At 38.5% G+C, this 18559-nt stretch overlaps 3 protein-coding genes across 3 annotated transcripts; all 3 read left to right on the top strand.

Annotated features, from left to right (window-relative positions):
* Positions 1-6034, top strand: LOC119427610 (protein max). Its single transcript, XM_037695244.1, has 4 exons — positions 1-152; positions 3627-3734; positions 4991-5114; positions 5199-6034. Exons 1-4 carry the CDS (start codon positions 117-119, stop codon positions 5381-5383), a joined length of 453 nt encoding a protein of 150 aa, XP_037551172.1. The 5' UTR covers positions 1-116; the 3' UTR covers positions 5384-6034.
* Positions 6035-8345: 2311 nt separating this feature from the next.
* Positions 8346-12770, top strand: LOC119427775 (ras-related protein Rab-15-like). Its single transcript, XM_037695416.1, has 7 exons — positions 8346-8505; positions 11640-11700; positions 11783-11843; positions 11922-11999; positions 12154-12243; positions 12450-12515; positions 12618-12770. Exons 1-7 carry the CDS (start codon positions 8382-8384, stop codon positions 12768-12770), a joined length of 633 nt encoding a protein of 210 aa, XP_037551344.1. The 5' UTR covers positions 8346-8381.
* A 1959-nt stretch (positions 12771-14729) lies between these two features.
* gpx2 (glutathione peroxidase 2) lies at positions 14730-16384 on the top strand. The gene is made up of 2 exons (XM_037695038.1): positions 14730-14987; positions 15901-16384. Exons 1-2 carry the CDS (start codon positions 14766-14768, stop codon positions 16252-16254), a joined length of 576 nt encoding a protein of 191 aa, XP_037550966.1. The 5' UTR covers positions 14730-14765; the 3' UTR covers positions 16255-16384.
* The last annotated feature ends 2175 nt before the right edge of the window (positions 16385-18559 follow it).

Here is an 18559-nt window from a genome sequence, read left to right as displayed (position 1 = left end):
ATCACGTGGAGAAAAACAGTCGGGAGCTTCGTGTTACGCTGTATTTGCCTCCAGTTGTCGCTGCACTTTGTTTTGACAGCTGCCTGTTTTCTTTTCTAGGTCGTTTTTACTGAAGAATGAGTGAAAACGATGACATCGAAGTCGACAGCGATGTATGTGTTTTGGTTTCTTCTAGTTTGAGCTAGTCGGTCTGTTAGCTGAACAAAGCATCATAAAATAAACCCGCCTGCTGTGTTTGTGCTAGCGTGTTAGCTTGTTGGCTAACTAGTTTATTTATTTATTTAAATTTTTATTTTTTTTAGAAAAGCTTGGCCTACCAGTGGATGTTTTTTTCCCTCTTGGGTGTGCTTGCTAGCTTGTAAATAAAAGTCGAACATAAGTTACACCTACTGCCTACAGTAGAAAATTTGTTCCCCCCAACACATTACAACAACGTCATCTTGTTTTAGCAGCTTTTGTTTTTAGCAATTATAGCACCGTTTTAGTCACCATGTAACACCCATTTAGTCATTCTGTACCGTTTAAATGCAAGTGAAGCTTCAGAGACACTGAAAACTAGATGCAACACGAACAACAGCAGCTTAGCTGTTTCTGAAAGGAAGGCCAGCTCATCAGAAAGATAAACAGCGATGTATTTGAACATCATGTCCCTGTAAAATGCTGCTGCTTCATATGAGCTCCAGTTGTTTTGTTTAAACCCTGTTTTGCACAGTTTATGTAAAGGCAATGCTTGTTTATTAAGAAAGAGGGCAACCCCATTACGTCAGCATCGCTGTATTTACAAGCTAGCAGTAGCATTAATGGGCAAAACAATGATCATTATGTTAAAGATTTGATGTAAATATCTGGTGTTGCTTCCTTTAGCTTTTGCAGCCTGCAGAAATGGATAAGCATCAAGTACTCGATGTTCTCTTCGCGCATCTCGTATCGCTGTGTATTCCCAGACCCTGCACACTTGCGAAGCTGCGCTTATCTCTATGTGTTATGTTATTTTAAAATACATAAACGTTTTAATTATTTGACTCTAATAAATGTGCATTTATTCACGAATAAATGCAAATCGACTGCCACTTTTCAGGCCAGAGTTTGAAGCAAAGATCATCATTTGAAGTTAAGGGACTGAGTTATAGCCATTTTAGTCAACCCTTGTTAATGACGTTATGCGTAATCTCGCGAGATCTCGCGTGATCTCGTTGCATTTGATGAGGACTCGCAGCTACTACCACACCAAACTTATCTCTGTGCTGTATCTTCTAAAGTTAGCTGACTTTGCCAATTTTGTCTTGGCTAAATTGTATTAGTTGTGGCAGACATCTTGAATTGGCTTGACTTTAAAATGCTTGCAGCATCATATTTCTGTGATAAATAGAATGTATTATTAGAAACATAACATGATTATAAAATGTAAAATTGAATATTATGCCAAATTTCTTAAATATGAGGATGTTTTCTTCCATTTTTTTGTATTTGTAGGAAATGCATGTCACAAACACTTTTAAAGTTAATGAGTTGTACAAACCAGGAATTTATTAGTGGGTTAAGAAACAGTTGACACAATTACTTAACGCCAGTTGTAAGCAGAGATGTTTTGCAACGTACATTGCATATGCAATGGGGATTATGCTCTGCTACTACCACATCTGGGCTATAGTCATTTTTGTGTGGGCTAAGGATAATTAGCTTTGGCGACCATCTTGAATTGGATTAACTTCAAATGTGAATTTGTTCTATACGTACATCTAGTAGCTAATTTCTGAGAGTTACATTAAAATTCATCCACTGATTAAAGGGATATTTTGCTAACACTACAAACAAAATAACATACAAACGTGGGATAAAACATTATCGCATTTGGTGGTGGGCAATGACTCCACAGAGCAGAAACGGAAACCTTTGCTGTTGGTTGCTTCAGTAAAATAGTCATTTACTTATTCGTTTACAGTTTCTGAGATATGGGTTATTTGCCTACCATTTAATTTACCGTATTTTCCACCGTACCCGTCGCACCGCCCTAAAAGTCGCATCAGTCCAAATATGTCTAAAAAAGTGGAAAAATCCATAAATATGTCGCTTCGCCCTATACGTTGCATCTTTTATGTGTCACCGCTGACGCGTCGCGTTTGTTACGCGTCACCGCTGGCAATATGGAAATGTGTGCCAAACCTGGAAATATGGACCGGTGTTGTGCCAAAAATTGATGGGCTGCCAATTGGCGGCCGTGAGAGCATGCACAGGAGGACTTTAATAAGAATTTAATAAGATTAACACTTAAAAACAATTATTTGTTTGCTTGAAGTTATAGTAAAGGTGTGTCTCAGTCTAACTTTTGCTTAATAAATGCACTTTGGCGGTCAAATCAGCTGCATTTTGCCGGGGCGGGGCAGCTGGTTTGATGGGGTTGCTCCAAGCAGCGAGCAGAACACGGGGGCACTGTGGCAAGCCGACTGTGTTATTAATAGCTGGTGAAGCTTCTCAGTCATCCAGGACATGGTCACTTCCAAAAACGTTCAAGACAAAAACTGTAAAGTATATTAAATAAAGTCCAGTTGTTTTTGTCTTGAACTTTTTTGAATTTGTCATAATAGTCACGTTTACCTATTACATGATACAATGGCATGCCCATCTGCTACTACTACTACTCTGCTGCCATCTAGTAGCTGAAAGTGGTACTGTTCCTTTTTTCTGTCAGAATGAATGAAAACGGTCATATCTCAGCTAAAAATTGGTTTATAAATACGGGGGAAAATCCATAAATATGTCACTTCGGCCTATAAGTCGCAGGGCATGAAATTATGCAAAAAAAATGTGACTTATAGGCTGAAAAATACGGTAACAGTGATCTCCAAGTTCACTTCCTTACCCAGCAGCTGGAAGTATTCATTTGTTGGCATGTTGAGCCCTAGTTGTTAAATTTAACAATTGTTAAAAGTTTTCGCCTCAAGACTGAGATGGCACATCCCAAATTCCTTTAAAGTATTTATGTCGTCATTTATAATTTACCTTCAAAACTTTTTTTACTAAATGTTACTTTGATCTGGCTTTTTCTGCTAAGGTAATAACAAAAATAAATACAAAAACGTTAAACTTTACTTAAGTTTTCTTTATTAAGTATAATTAGATTGAAATATTTGATCAATGTTACAGTCTGTCTGCAGATTTTGTCCATATTATTGATAAAAAATACTTATATTTAACCATTTTTTGTTAGTTGCATTTAAACAGATGCATATTGGAAGGGTTTTCTCTCATCCTTGACTCAGGTTGTTTCCCAGTGTGTGTTTTACCTTCATGGAAATTCTGTAGTTTGTGTTTTTTTGTTGTTGTTGTTTTGCCACTGCTGATGAATTCACATTAAAATGATGACAATCTCTCCACAGCATATGGTGGAGAGTAAATACATAGCTTAATCAAAACTGTGTTTTTATGTGCGTGTGGCCCAACCCTTAAACCGATGGAAAACAAACAAGATCATATCCCCATGAAACATTACTTTCGCTGCAGGTTTGCGCTGTATGTTCAGATGTGTGTTTAATACATTAACGCACAAGGACATTTTATGCAAGCACCTTTTAAATGACCTGTGTTTATAAGTATTGCCTGCACAAATAAAGACTGTCTCTTTGCAGGCTGATAAGCGAGCACATCACAACGCGCTGGAGCGCAAACGGAGGGACCACATCAAAGATAGCTTTCACGGTTTAAGAGACTCCGTGCCTGCATTACATGGAGAGAAGGTGAGAGGACGTTAATAGTTGAACGTTATGGAGAAATATTGACGATGAATTGAGGAAAAAGAGGCATCACGGTTGCTGTGTAAGAAGCTATTTTAGTTTATTTTTAAGCGGAGGTTTATGCAGTATTCTGTGTAACTGCAGTTAAAGTGGTTTTAGTTTTGATCGTCAGAGTCAGGCAAACAGCTACTGAGATGAGAGGCCAGTTATCAGTGAAGTATCAGTGAAGTACTGCCATCCAACCCAAGGTTTGGTGGCTCAGGTGAATGTGGCACATTTACACATTGGCCCTTTCTCATCAGGTGGTTATTTACCCAGACGTCTATGGTCCTTTACATTGATGATTACGCTCATGTTTGAACACAGTCTCTAGTTCATTCAACACTTTGCTTGTGACCCATGAGCTGCAATAAAGACCATTTTGATCGTACTCAGTTTATATGCAAGGTGTGTAAATATGTCGTTTGTCTCAACAACTGTAAATGTTTTGTGTATGGTTGTGATTTCTGTTCATTTTGACACATTTAACAAAGGAGTAGTGCATTTTGCATTAAGTGACTCTGGAGTAGGGGTGCACAGATACATTGGCCGGCCAATTTATCAACCTTGATTTCCGTAATTTTAGGTGATCGGCGATCGGTCGATACATGACAAACCAATTTTTTTTTGTAGTTTAAACAATTGTCTAAACCAGGACTATTCAACTAAACTGCTCAGGGTGCCACAGTTTCTGAAAAGCAACAGCTCGAGGGCCGGACATCCAGCGATTAAAATCATTATGTAAATAAGCCAAAGTTTACAATGATCTGTTACCTTTTAAATTTGCTTATTTTATTGCATTGAATCATAAATGCAATAAACAGAACCCAAACCCAGAAACTCCCCCCAAAATATTGTTCTGAAGTAGGCCGGATTGAAGTCACCTGCTGGCCGGAAATGGCCCGCGGGCCACCAGTTGAATAGCCCTGGTCTAAACTTCATTTATATTTCAGAGCACTACCTCATGGCCAGTTAAAACAAGTTTGTATTGTTCTAGGATATTGTTCAAGGGTAAGTTTTTCAATAAAATAATGTTGGAAAATTGAAAGTGCATTGTGACCTTATACCACCTGACAGTGTCACTTATGAAACAAAACCAGTATTGGCCAAAATCGGAATCGACAAGTCAGGCTTTTTAGAGATCGTGATCTGCCAGAAAACTGCAATCGGTGCACGCCTACTCTGTAGAGTTGTCTCAGCTGTTTGTCTCTGTTCAACAGGCGTCACGAGCACAAATTTTAGACAAAGCCACAGAATACATCCAGTTCATGAGGAGAAAAAATCACAGCCACCAGCAAGACATCGATGACTTAAAGAAGCAAAACGCACTGCTGGAGCAGCAGGGTAAGAGAGGAATTCCACACCTAACAAATGTGCACGGTCACTTATTCTTTGTGCTTTACTTCACTTGTTTTCATATCGTCTAAGTTCGTGCACTGGAGAAGGCCAAAGGGAACACTCAGCTCCAGACAAACTACTCTACTGAAAGCAGCTTGTACACAAACCGCAAAGGGAGCGCCGTGTCTGCCTTCGACGGCGGGTCCGACTCCACCTCAGAATCAGAGCCGGACGAGCCGCCCAGCAGAAAGAAGCTGCGCGTGGAGCCCATCTAAACTCAGGCGCTCCTGTCCTTGATGTTCAGACGGACTCTCCGTACCCACCAGCTTCTCTTACCTTGCCCTTTTCTCGCTCCTCCCCTTTTTACACCAGTCTAAGCCCCACGGTAGAGACAGTGTGATTGGTGCTGTTAGTGTTTGTACAAAACGCTTCTACCTTGCTGTATCTGCATCCCGTCACTGTTTTTGTGGCCCAGCAACGACTTTTACGATCCCCAAAGTGAGGCAGCTCAGCAGTCTTTGAAAGACGTGATACTGTTCATGAAATTACATTGTACGAGTCTTTAATAAAGCTATAAAAATATCCTTTCTTTTGGACAACCTTTGCAGTCGGTTGCGAGACTACCACTTTTGATGGAATGATAATTAGAGAGTGTGTTTTTATTATACTTTTCCAGAGAAGAATGTCAAATTGTTTTTAGTAAAAGTGTCTGATATGCAAGAAGAACCACCCCCCTGAGGTTTTATCTTTGAAACCGACGTTCAATGAAACAAATTTCTCTTTATAATGATGCACCAAAATTAGTTTTGCAACCTACAGAGTGTATTTATGACTGATATCTGTATTGAATGATTTTCACAGCTTCGGGTATTTCTTGTCCTCTTTTTGTTATTCTCAGTAAATAAATGTGATATAATTAAAAAAAACAAATCACTTAATTGATACTGAATGTTACGCAATGAAGTTAAAGGGCAGTAACCTTTATTTTTGTTAGTGGAAGTCCATTTCAGTGTGTAGTATATAACACTGTATACTCCTAAATGGTGTCAGTTCTGCAAAGACAAGCCTTCCCTTATAGTTGCCTGTGCTGGGAATGTTGAACTTCAAAGAAAAAGGAGGAAAAAAAAAAACGTGTGTAATAAATATTTGTTCCATTCCATGGAAATTACAGGTATGTTGTACATACTGCCAATGGTTGTCTTGCAAGTTAAGGCATACCTTTATTATGAGATTATAAATAAAACTATTTTATCCTTTTTGGATGTATTCATGGCTCGGTGTGTTGTTACTGAACGCGTGCAAAAATCTTGTTTCTACAGTATTTCTCTGAGATAAGCTTTAAAATACCAGTTTTTTTTAATTATTTTTATAAAACTCACTAGAATCAAAACTGTTTCTATTCATGCTGGAGTTTTAGACTTGTTTTATACCGTGAAATGACACAAGTGCTATTTTGGTCCAAACTTGAAAATAACTACATGCAGTTTCGTGTAATTCTGCAAGACCTCACACTCAGAGAATGTTATGGATGATTCGGTACCGTTACATCATCAAATTTGATTTCTTATCTGCAAAACTTTATGTATAGACTTAATTAGTTATGGTGGACATTTGGAACTGAGTGCAAAAGTTAATCATTGACGATGTACAGCCATATATTACTTTCTAAAAGTTTCATCAACATCTGTCCAGTGGTTCATGATGTTTTGTTGACAGGAGCAATAACATCAATATTATTGTCACCTTGTGTTGGCACATGACAATAGAATTGTAAACTTTTTTGTCATATTGTACATTTTTGGACATTAGGCAAGCAAATGAGACAATTTGTGATCATGTTTAATGTTAAAATGTTAATTGTGTCTCATCCTTTTTGTTCTGTCACTCCTGCTGTAGAAAGCAGCCAGTTGAAGGATGCTGGCCTTGTGCTGCTTTTGATGCTGTGGGAAATTACAGTTTTATGTGGGCTACAACTAAACGAATGGGCTTAGGTTGTGATATAAACGAGAACACATCAAATAAAATACAACTAACATTAAGTTCAATTTTTTTTAAATGACATCGCCATGTTTTTATAACCTTCTACCTTACTGGGCTGCTACTTTTTATTTTTATTTAAGAATAAGAAAAAAAAAAGGCAATGACAATTTCACATTTAACATCTATTTCAGCTAACATAACGAAACCTCCCTATCAATAACAACATTTTTATCCCAAGCATATTACTTAATATTACTAAAATTTTGTTATTATACACATCAAAATATATGTATAAAATTTTTTAAAAAACTTCAGGAAATAATACCTTAAAATTTAACAAGTAAAAATTAAACTAAATCCTCGGGTTTATAGCAATTTAAACTCTGAAAAAAATAGAGAAAAGTTTGATAGCAGGGGCTGTCAATTTTTTAAAAAAGATTTACCAAATAATACAAACTCATTTTTAAACGCTTTTACAATAGGAAGAGCTTTTGTGAAACGACATTTATGAATGTAGAATTTGGCAAACATTATATTATTGCTCAAATATTCCATTTTTTTTTATTCTTTAATAAAATTCCAAATTTGATTTATTTCCAAGAAAAAAAAAAATGAAGGGACTTAGATATCAACCAGTTATGTAACTCCTTCTAAAAACCACTTACAATCTCACATTCGTAAAACACGCGTTCTGTTGATTCCAACATGGATTTACAAAAATAACAATTCTCCATTTCAAAATTTAATAATCTTTTAAAGAACTCCTGTGAAGGGTAAATTTCATTTACAGTTTTAAAGTGGAATTCTTTCACTTCAGGGGGTATTGGAAATTTCATAAATTTAGTTCTGATTGATCTAATTTCTTGTTTTGTTAAGGTATTTTTTTTAATTGATATATTCTTTTGGAGGACCCAGGATAGATCTTGTCGATTAAAATATTTTTCAAAATTATATTATTGCATTTTTTATTTACAAAGTTTATATAATTAATTATTTTATGCAATCTGGGGGTTGGGATCTGATCTAAATTATTCTTGATTAGATTAGTCATAACATTTGGAATATCAGTTACCTTTTAGTAATCCTCAGGGGTACAAATTATTTTATATTTATTACAAAATGCTTCGTATTTTAACAAATCTCCTTTTACTGGGCTGCTACTTGCGGAACTTCCGAGCTTGGAAGGGGGAATATCCGAGGTGCCCTGAATGCAGCATCGAATCAGAGGACGTTCAGCTCCACAGGTCTCATGATAAAGTTATGCCGTGTGGGAAATTGTAAGTTTTTGGAGTCATGGCCAAACAGTACGACGTTTTGTTCAGGCTGCTCCTTCTCGGAGACTCAGGGGTCGGAAAGACGTGCATGTTGCGCAGGTTCACGGAGGGAGAATTTGATCCTTCACACATTTCCACCATTGGTAAGAAGAAGCCATCAAACAAGTTTAAATTAGTAATTTTAGTTCATTTGTGCATGTCTATCACAAGATTAACCGGCTAAACACCACCCTGTCCACTACAGTAGATTTTTTTTATTTAAACTATAAAGCACTTTGATTTAACCCATTCTTTCTGAACACTTTTACATTAATTTTCTGTTTTCTGCATTAACATTTGGAGGCAGGTGGTTGGCTGTAATTTGTTGTGGCTGCAAAATAAAGTTCACTTTTATTCTGGGGAGCATTACTTTAAAACATCATAGGACGTTTCAACATGGGATGAGTTATTTAAAAAAAAAAAACAAGTGCATTAGAGATGGTCAGTTATTAGTCACTGCTGAATAATTTTCAGTCCTGGTCAATTTCTCTCTGCATCAGCTAACAAGAGACATGCAGACCATCTAATTGCACAGCAGAGCCAAGTTAAAAGGGCTTTGTCTCTGTCACTAATTACTCAGGAAAAGAGAAAGCTTGCAGTATTTCTTTTGATTTACAGATTGTTTTCCATATTTTTTTGAAGGCATATGGAAGATCTAAATGCCATCAGTAACCACAAAGCAGATAAAAAGTGTTTTTTTTATGATTTTGCTGTTGTGATAACAAATAAATACATTTGCCCAGTAAGCTCTGTCATTTAAAAATGTTTCTCAAACTCAAAAAAAATATTGTTTAGTCTGCAACACAATTGGGCACCTCTGTGCAAATCTCACATTTTAAGTAGGATTTGGGTCAGGTGAGAAGGGCTCCATGTCGTTCAGTCAAAGGACTTTGCTGTTAGAAACTTGAGCATGATTGAATCCTGCACATTAAGTGTCGTGGCTCATTCTTTAACACTGCTTTACAAAAAAAGTAAAAATGGCCTTCTCTAACGTGCAAAATGCAGCAAACGCTGATAGTGTCTGAAAAAGCTGCATAAAATAACTCCTTTAGCTTAAAGCCTTTGTGCAATCTGGCTCACCTTCACTCCTGCAGTCAATAATGATTTCACACATTCAAGCATTCAGTGGAGGAATGCATATCGCCCGCCGCCTTTCATGCTGATTTTAAGCTAATTGACTTCTTATAATGAGAGAAAATGGGAGTTGTAGCCACATTGATCAAATATCTTATGTCAGCTTGCCTTTAACCCCTGGAGTTCTGAAAAACTTTCCAAATTTGAGCTCAACATCTGTAAAATTCACTCGGGTATAAGAACTTTTGCGTTGACTAAACTTGATTAGCTGTGAAAGCCAGTTTTAGTTCATCAGCTGTAGATTCACATCCACTGATGTCTTTCTGAACGTTTTTTTTTAAAGTGCATTCAGTGTTTCATGAGATATTTTACTAATGTTGCAGACGAATGAACACACAGGCACAAGCAAAAGCACTGTCGGTAAAGAACAAGCATTGCTGTCCCTTGTTTTAATGGGCGCGAAACTGAGAAATGCTGGGTTTTCGTTGTCGATTTATCACAATACACTGAAATTTAGTTGAGAGGGAAATATTAATAGTTGATAGTTTGAGTCAGTTTTGCTACTGTGGAAATGCCGTATAGGTTTTAAACTCGTCTTGATGCATATGTTTCCAGGTTTTCTAAAAACCCCTGACTGTTTCTTTTTAATCCATTTTCAGTTCAGTGTGTTTGATCTCTTTCAGAGCAACGTGCTTATTAGTGGCCGAGTCACTTAACTCCGTCCTGCGAGTTGCTCGGGAATTAAAAAGCAGTGTTGCGCACCTCTGAAATACAAACCTGGTGTACAGAAGATGGGCTGGGGACTGTTTCTGCAGGGCATGGTCCACAGAAAGTCTTGAAGACTGTTGCACAACAATAAATAAATATAAACTTTATTGTTATTCAAAATTGTACAGCGCACCGTGCAAAATTGAACAAAGAAGAAGACCGTCTCAGCTTTTAATCCAGCCTAAGCGAGGAGTAGTTCAGGACTTTTGCACAACCTAAAGCAGCACGTTCACTTCTCAGATAAGCATCGAAGGGATGCATTTCAAAGTAAACTCATCTGTTGAAAAGACTGCGTGCGAACAGTCGGCTGTGCAGCCTTTGTTTGAATAGCAACCAGTATTTCTGCAGCCCAGGGCTGTTCAGCCACATTTCACAGCTTCCTTCTACCTAGCTGAAAATCCCTCCTACACGTTCTCTGACATCAGCTGCACCCCCTCATTGTGTGCAGCGCCTCCACTCTCATCAGTGACGATGACGTCTCTGAGCAAGTCATGAGAAGTTCACAAATTTGGTGGATTTTTTTTAAATATTGAGGTGGAAAGGAAAGGTTTTATTTCCTCTTGTGCCATTCGGGCAACAGAAACAGTGGCAGGAGGAGAAATGCTACATGCTCAACAAATATAATGAGATGTCCGTGGGAAGGACATCAGACGGGACTGCCAAGGGTGAGGGCTGGATGCTGACAGATGTGATGATGGAGAGTGTGTCATGCACTGACGTCCAAAACAGACGGGGCAGAAAAGATCAGAACATGTGTAACTGGACACAAGAGACATTTGTCACCATGTGGATCTGTGCCAGGATGAAAATAGCCCAGTGTGCTTTTAGAGCGCTGTAATTTATATTTAACTGTCACCTCTAAGACCCCATGGTGAGCACAGATAGATGAGTAAACCCACCCTAGAACAGTTGCCAGATGTTAGGGTGTTTAAAAATTAGATTGTAGGACACATAAAGTGAGGACTAGCATACGATTTAGTGTTGCACACTCATTAATAATATCAACCACGTTAGAAGAGGAGATGGAGGCGAATCAAGTTTTTCATCTTTAAATATAAATGTGTGGTGCAGAATGTACTTGTGATGAAAAGTGTCTTAACACTGAAGCCCAGTCTTTAAACAGTTTGTATTCTGGTGTTATTAGATCTCATTAGATCAGGAGGAACAACAAAAAAGGAGGAAGTACAGACTTTTCCCACTTTATTTACTGTGAAATAATTTAGCACGATGTTGGTTTGTCACACCTCAGACAGAGTACCGTAAGTTTTAATTCTGGCTGAAGGAATGAAACAACATGGACTCCTAACTGATGGTGTTTGAAAGCAGTACAATTTCTGTTTTTGATGAGTTTTGTTTGCTTTCAGTGACACAAAATGCCTTCCTCTTGTTTCTTCAGGAGTCGACTTTAAAATGAAAACAATAGAAATAGATGGAACCAAAGTCCGAGTCCAGATCTGGTATGTAGCGTTGTGTTGCATTAGGTTCTGGCCCACATATGGTGTGATTCTATTCTCATGTGCCTTTTTGTCTTCTGGGCAGGGACACAGCAGGACAGGAACGGTACCAAACCATCACCAAGCAGTACTACAGGCGGGCAGAAGTATAAGGAGTCAAGAGCGGAATTATTCTTTTTGTATCAAACTTCATTCTTTAATCCAGCTCATTTGTTCTTGTGCAGGGTATTGTATTTGTGTATGACATCACAAACGAGCCGTCCTTTCAGAACATAGTGAAGTGGGCCAGTGACGTGGATGAAGTAAGGCAATAAGAGCTGCCATTTTAATGCAGTGCACTTAATTCTGACACTTTATTTGCATTCCTTGTAGCACTTTTAACTGCTTTTTGTGAGATTGGCAACATTATCTTTGTTCAATTTGTCTGGCTTTGTTTGTATTTGTATTTTCTTCTAGTTGGCCCCAGATGAAGTGCAGACAATTCTAGTAGGAAACAAGGCTGATGAGGAGATGAGGAGACAAGTGACAAAGGACCAAGGATACAGGGTTTGGTTTACCCTTATTTTAAAGTGCCATTATCAGCTGATGAAAGTGGTTTATCTCAATAACATAGTGCATTAATAGAAAAAAAATGCATTTTTTTGCTTTTAACCAAGCTAGATAGTCTCATAAAGCTCATATCTGTGTACTTGTAGAGAGAAATAAGCCATAAAATAATACTATTTCCAACCATATCCACTTGAATCTTCCAGTTAGCAGAGAACTATGGGATGGAGTTCTTTGAGGTCAGTGCTTCCACCAGCAGGAACATCTGTGAGGTACTTCACAACCAAAATAAATCATATACGTTGTGGGAAACGGCCAAATTTAGATTAATTTAGTCTTTTTTTTTTACTCTTTTATTTGTGTCTCCTTTGCAGTCATTCATTCGTGTGACAGAACTGGTGCTGCAGGCTCACAAGAGAGACATTGACAGCTTGTTGGGGTCTCTGGACGACTATTTGGACAAAGTTGCTCTGGACAAAGAGAAGGGGGGTCAGGATGATGTCGCTCAGAGGACTTGTACCTGTTAAACACAATGAAGTGTGTCACCCTGCCATGTACATTATAAGTTTAGGATGTAGCTGTATTCAATCCTGACTCCACAGACTTTCTGACTATGAGGCCACATGGTTACTTTTCTATTTTGAAAATCGTGAAGATGAATGCAGTAAGCAGCCGGCTGTTTGATGGCATGATCAGGAAATCCTGCTACCTGACAAAAGTATCCATATGCACGTTTCATTTTTCTTGAAATGCAGAACACTTCATACCTGCATCGTTGTGATCCATCTTTCTTCTGTACGTTTTTTGGCACTTTTCTCGTCCCGCTGTTTTCAAACTATTTCAACAACTCATATGTGGAAACATTCTGCTCGTTCAGGATAATCCCGCCATGACTTTTGGTCTTTTTGAAATATTTAGCCTTTTATGCAACTTTTTTTTTTTCTCAGTGGAAATGAATTGAGCTCATCCTTCAAATCTTCAGATGTGTTTACAACCTTTTACTGCTCCTTTCACATTTTGTTCTGGTTCAACTTCTTTCAGCTTCTTTGTGCAAATTAAAAAAGCTCAGCTACTTTCAGTTAATTTCAGCAGGTTTTTTTTTTCAGCCGTTTTGTGCTCCTTTCTGATTTTTTTCTGCTAACTACAACATTTTTGTGCTTCTTCTAACTTCTTTCTGCTAATTTCAGCTTGTTATGCTCCTTTCAGCTTATTTCTGCAAGTTTCAACTAATTATGCTATTTCAGCAATTATTTAGCTGTTTTATGCTAATTTGAGCTTTTTCAGCTAATTCCACATTTTGTGCAATCATTAAAAAAATTCTGCCTAATTCAGGAAAAATGTGCTCTTTCCACTTCATTCTGGTCATTTAAACTTCTTTCTGCCTTTTTAGCTACTATTCAGCAGTTTTTTTTGTTTGTTTTTTTTTTACTAATTTCTGCCTTTTTTCATATAATTTACACTTTTGGCTCATTTCTGATTCTTTCCACCTAATTGGACAGAAATACGCTTTCTTCACTTCTGTCGGGTAACTTAAGCTTCTTTCTGCCTTTTCAGCTACTTTTCAGCTATTTCTTGCTAATTTCAGCTGTTTAGCTAATTTACTAATTTCTGTGTTTGTTTCTGCTTATTTAAACCAAATTTAGTAAATACGAGTTCTTTCTGCTTTCTGCTGCTAACTTAGGCTTGTTCTTCCATTTCAGCTATATTTCAGCATGTTTTTAGCTAATTTCAGCAGTTTTTCAGCAATAAGCATTCACACTGCGTTTTCGCAAGGAAATGCAATTTCTCTAGAGGTCAGATTATTACAAGATTGTGCATATTGTTGTTTTTAATGTTTGACTAAAATGGCTAAAGTGCCACCATTTCTCAATAGGTTGATTTTAGTTTAAAACGCTGGTGTGAAAGGAGATAAGCTTCCCTTTTAGGAATGCTAGACCTCTTTTCATTAGCATCAAAATGGAATAAATTTATATAGAAGCTAATAAATTACAGTTTTCATTCTGAAAAACTGGTGATGGGCCCCTGACTGAGTGATTAAATTAAAACTGATGTAATGAAGTTAGGAGCATGGGGAGTTCAGGCAGAGGGTTTATTCATTTTTCATCACAAGCTGAGAGATGCAGGTGATCCCTGTTAAATCTTTCATGGCTGAGAAAACTAATACGTGTCGTGAAGAAATCCAAAACCCACACGCATCTAATGACACGTTGTACAGTTCACGTTCTTATGAATTATCAAATACTTTCAGAGGATAGTAGATGTATCTTGGAAGAAATAAAGTTGTTTATAATACTGCAAACTTTAAGAAAGTGAGTGATGAGCTTGTTTGCTTTTGAATCCATTACATCCATCTGTGAAATTTGTAGAGTGTAGTGTATCACCTGGAGATCAGGTTCCTGCAGGGTTATCTGACACTCGTGAAAGACAACTCTCTGCTCCAAGCGAGTCAGGTGACCAGGCGTTCAGGTACGGTCACATGCAGAGATCCAAGCTGCCTCCAGTGTGGCAGCAAAGGAGCCGAGATGACGTTCATCGCTAAAACCTTTTATGATCTGAGGGCCACCTCTCTGGAGGGAGACTCGGTGGACTTCAACGTCTTCAGGGGACGAGTGGTCCTCATCGAGAATGTGGCCTCGCTCTGAGGCACCACCACCCAGGACTTCAGCGAGCTCAACCATCTGCAGAGCAAGTACCCCCATCGGCTGGTGGTCCTGGGCTTTCCCTGTAACCAGTTTGGATACCAGGTGAGCCGTGCAGCAAAACTTCCACGAGTCATGTTCATCTTAATATTCACTGTAGGCCAGTGATTCATGTGTGTGGGTCAATTTAACAGATATACAGAATAGAGTTCAAAATCTAACCTACAAAGCCCTCAACAATCTAGCTCCATCTTATATTACAGATCTTATTGAACCATATTTTCCTAACAGCACTTCACTCTCAGACTGCAGGCTTACTTGCGGTTCCTAGAGTTTCCAAAAGCAGAATGGGAGGAAGATCTTCCAGTTATCAGGCTCCTCTCTTGTGGAACCAACTTCCAGTTCAGTCCATGAGGCTGACACATTGTCCAGTTTTGAGACTGGGATTAAGACTTTCCTTTTTGATTAATCCTATAGTTAGGGTTGGCTTGTTATGCTGCTATAGGCTTATACTGGAGGACATATTGACCACATTTCTTAAAACGATTTGTTAAAATTGAATAGTTTTCATTGGATACTATTTCTAGCTCAACATGTGATTCTTGACCTGCCATTGTGTATCTGTTCCTACCAAACCCAGCTGGTCGTAGCAGATGGCCGCCTGGAACTGCTAAAGGTTTCTTCCTCATGAGGGAGGTTTTTTTTTCCACTCTCACCTTTAAGCTTGCTCATGACGAGAGTCTGTGATGGAGTTGAACTCAAAGCAGTCTGCTCCTCAGATAATTTGTGTTATTAACTTTTAAATATATGAATGTTTCTGTTCAGTGCCCTGAGATGACTTCTGTTGTGACTTGGTGCCATATAAATAAATTGAATATTGTGCTAACAATTGGTGTGATTGTACTTGTCATTCACAACACACTCTCGTGTGACATCTCGCGATAAAACGTGACATTGCACATAAAGTTATTTTCAAGTTTTGACCAAAAGAGCTCACATTGTGAAATGTGTTCTGCAGGAGAACTGCACCAACGGTGAGATCCTGAACTCACTCCATCATGTGCGTCCAGGTAGTGGCTTCAAACCCAACTTCACCATCTTCGAGAAGTGCAACGTCAACGGAGAAAACACACATCCAGTCTTCGCCTACCTGAAAGACAAGCTCCCCTATCCCCACGACGACCCCAGCTCCCTCATGCAGGATCCCAAATTTCTGGTCTGGAGTCCCATCAGCAGGACGGACGTCTCCTGGAACTTTGAGAAGTTCCTCATTGGGCCGGAGGGAGAGCCCTTTAAGAGATACAGCAGAAAGTTCCCCACCATTGAAATAGAGCCTGACATTCAAAGACTGCTAAAATTAACGAAGGCCTAAAAATAGCCTCCGTCTCCTAATGAGTTTTCATCTGTAACTGTCAAAGTCGACACTCTGCCCTCCACACGTTAAGCCTTAATAAATGAGGGTGATATTCTGAAAACCTGAGGGGATATCATCGGAAACCTTATAAGTGCTGAACAACTGTGGACGTATAGATTGTATTTTTCAAACTTCATGCAAAGAAAACTGTTTTAAAGAACACAATATGTAGGTAAGCTTAAGTTAGCATCTTTTGTGTTTGTTTCCTGTCCTGTGCTTGAATTGGCAGCAGATGGTGCTACACATCTAACACATGGAAAACTTCAGTCATGCTTCTATGAATTAACATTCCAAACACACACACACACACACAAAATGAAAATAAAACCCTGAAACCAAAAATTTGTCTCTGATTAAAGCGTTTTCTGTTCGGACCATACATTTAGTAGAACCGACCAAGAAGATGTGCTACACCGATACAAAAAAGATAGATGCAGTGTGCGGATTAATGTGCCTTTAAATACAACAGGAAGAATGTGGAATTAATTTTAACACCCTTTCATCTCTGAATCTGTTCTTTAACAATAAATTACTAGAGCTGCAAGTAAATATGCTGATACTAGGAGTTCTTGCAGGTGCAGGAATGCATTGCAGCCAAAAGAAAAGTGCTAAATCACCCTTTTAGGATAGCATCAACCTTGCGTATGTGTGACAGGCTGTCACCCAGCTTTAGTTTTCTATGTACAGAGGGCCTTTGTTTGCAGGGTCTGCAGATTAGCATTGGATTTCCTGCACATTTGCTCACATCCTCTCATCAGCTCATGATGTCAGAGCTAAAGGGAGCGCGGGCCTGGCAGTGCCCCTAAAGTCTAGCTGTGGGTGCACAAATGCTCAAGTTGTTGACACTGTACATCTTTTTATTTTTGCTTCTGTCTTTGCAAATCACATTTAAATATTTGTTTGACATGATGCGCAAAGACTTGCGTTTAATGTATTCCCCACAGCGCTGCTGGTCTGTGACTGTCAGAAAAGTGATGCGAATATTAGAGAAGCAACATCAGGGGCCTCTACTGCAAACTGCTAGCAGAAAGAAAGCATCAAAGATGATTTATGTTGGAGCGATGAGCTGCTCAGTTTGGACTGTGAAATGAAGTATTAGCTTGATTTTGCGAACTGCGGTGCAATGGTAAACAAATGACTATTTTTGAACAGTAAGGTCAATTTGTGTGCATTTTAATTATCGATAGAGTATTAAGTGAAGTTTCTGAGTCTCATGCTTTCTCCCAGCTCAGTCCCCTGCATAGGGGAGTGGTGGTTCAGAGGTTAGAGAAGGTGGACCTGTGATAGGAAGGTCGCCAGTTTGACTCCTCGGACCGACAACATCAAAATGTGGGTGGAAAAAGTGAAACACACCTGCCTCCACCCTCATTTGCCCCACTCTAGGCCTTTGAGCAAGGCTCTTAACCCCCCCCTCCCCCCCCCCCACACACACACACACACACACCACTATCACCATCAGCTCCCAAACAGGTCTCTCTTGAAAATTAGTCCTTGTGATTCAATGAGACTACCTGTATAAATAAAGGTAAGAAAAAAAGGAAGCCAGGAAGTATCACAACAATCAAAATTAGATCAAATTAAACACACTAAGGACAGCTGTGGCTGAGTTGTGAGAGCAGTCATCTTCCAATGCAAGAGTTGGGGGTTTGATCCCACCAGCAGTCGCACGCCGAAGTGTCCCCCTCATTGCCTCCGATGTGTGTCTCATCAGTGTATGAATGTGATAAAGCTCTGATTATTCTTTGTATAAATATAGTAGAGTGCTGTATGAATGAGTACATAAGGGAACAGATTATAGTGTAAAGAGCTTTGAGTATCTTGATTAGATAGAAAGATGCTATATAAGTACAGTCCATTTACCATTTACACTGCAAAAAGAGTTACATGGAGACCAAAATGAGGCCACGTATTTATTAAAATCGATACGAAATTACCCAAATCTGGTGTTATGTTGATTTTTTTTCAAATTTAAAATATAAAACTGCATCAAGTGGCAGAATCTTTCCCACTCCGCTCCTGTTTCCTGGAATATCTTGCAAAAAGATCTGAAGCTCTCGACCTCTCTAAGTGGCTTTAAACATCTGTTAAGTTCCTGGGAAAAACCAATGCGCACATGTTCCTGTTTTCAAGTTTTTACATCGTCTTACAACCTAGCTGTTTTCTGTTACATTTTCTTTTAAACACCATTTTATTTTCACTTGTTAAAAAAAAAGTGTATATATATATATATATATATATATATATATATATATATATATATATA

The sequence above is a fragment of the Nematolebias whitei genome, chromosome 21 (genome assembly GCF_014905685.2).
Source record: "Nematolebias whitei isolate Nwh7 chromosome 21, NemWhi1, whole genome shotgun sequence".
Taxonomy (NCBI): domain Eukaryota; kingdom Metazoa; phylum Chordata; class Actinopteri; order Cyprinodontiformes; family Rivulidae; genus Nematolebias; species Nematolebias whitei.
The sequence above is the reverse complement of the archived record's forward strand: the minus strand, read 5'-3'. Positions and strand labels throughout refer to the sequence as shown.

What these genes read in the sequence shown, in the direction of transcription:
- LOC119427610 (XM_037695244.1), top strand. Translation starts at nt 117, where the DNA reads ATGAGTGAAAACGATGACATCGAAGTCGACAGCGAT. An exon ending in ACATCGAAGTCGACAGCGAT is followed by an intron (nt 153 to 3,626) that starts GTATGTGTTTTG and finishes GTCTCTTTGCAG; the next exon opens with GCTGATAAGCGAGCACATCA. An exon ending in CGCACTGCTGGAGCAGCAGG is followed by an intron (nt 5,115 to 5,198) that starts GTAAGAGAGGAA and finishes ATATCGTCTAAG; the next exon opens with TTCGTGCACTGGAGAAGGCC.
- LOC119427775 (XM_037695416.1), top strand. Translation starts at nt 8,382, where the DNA reads ATGGCCAAACAGTACGACGTTTTGTTCAGGCTGCTCCTTCTCGGAGAC. An exon ending in GGGCCAGTGACGTGGATGAA is followed by an intron (nt 12,000 to 12,153) that starts GTAAGGCAATAA and finishes ATTTTCTTCTAG; the next exon opens with TTGGCCCCAGATGAAGTGCA. An exon ending in CCAGCAGGAACATCTGTGAG is followed by an intron (nt 12,516 to 12,617) that starts GTACTTCACAAC and finishes TCTCCTTTGCAG; the next exon opens with TCATTCATTCGTGTGACAGA.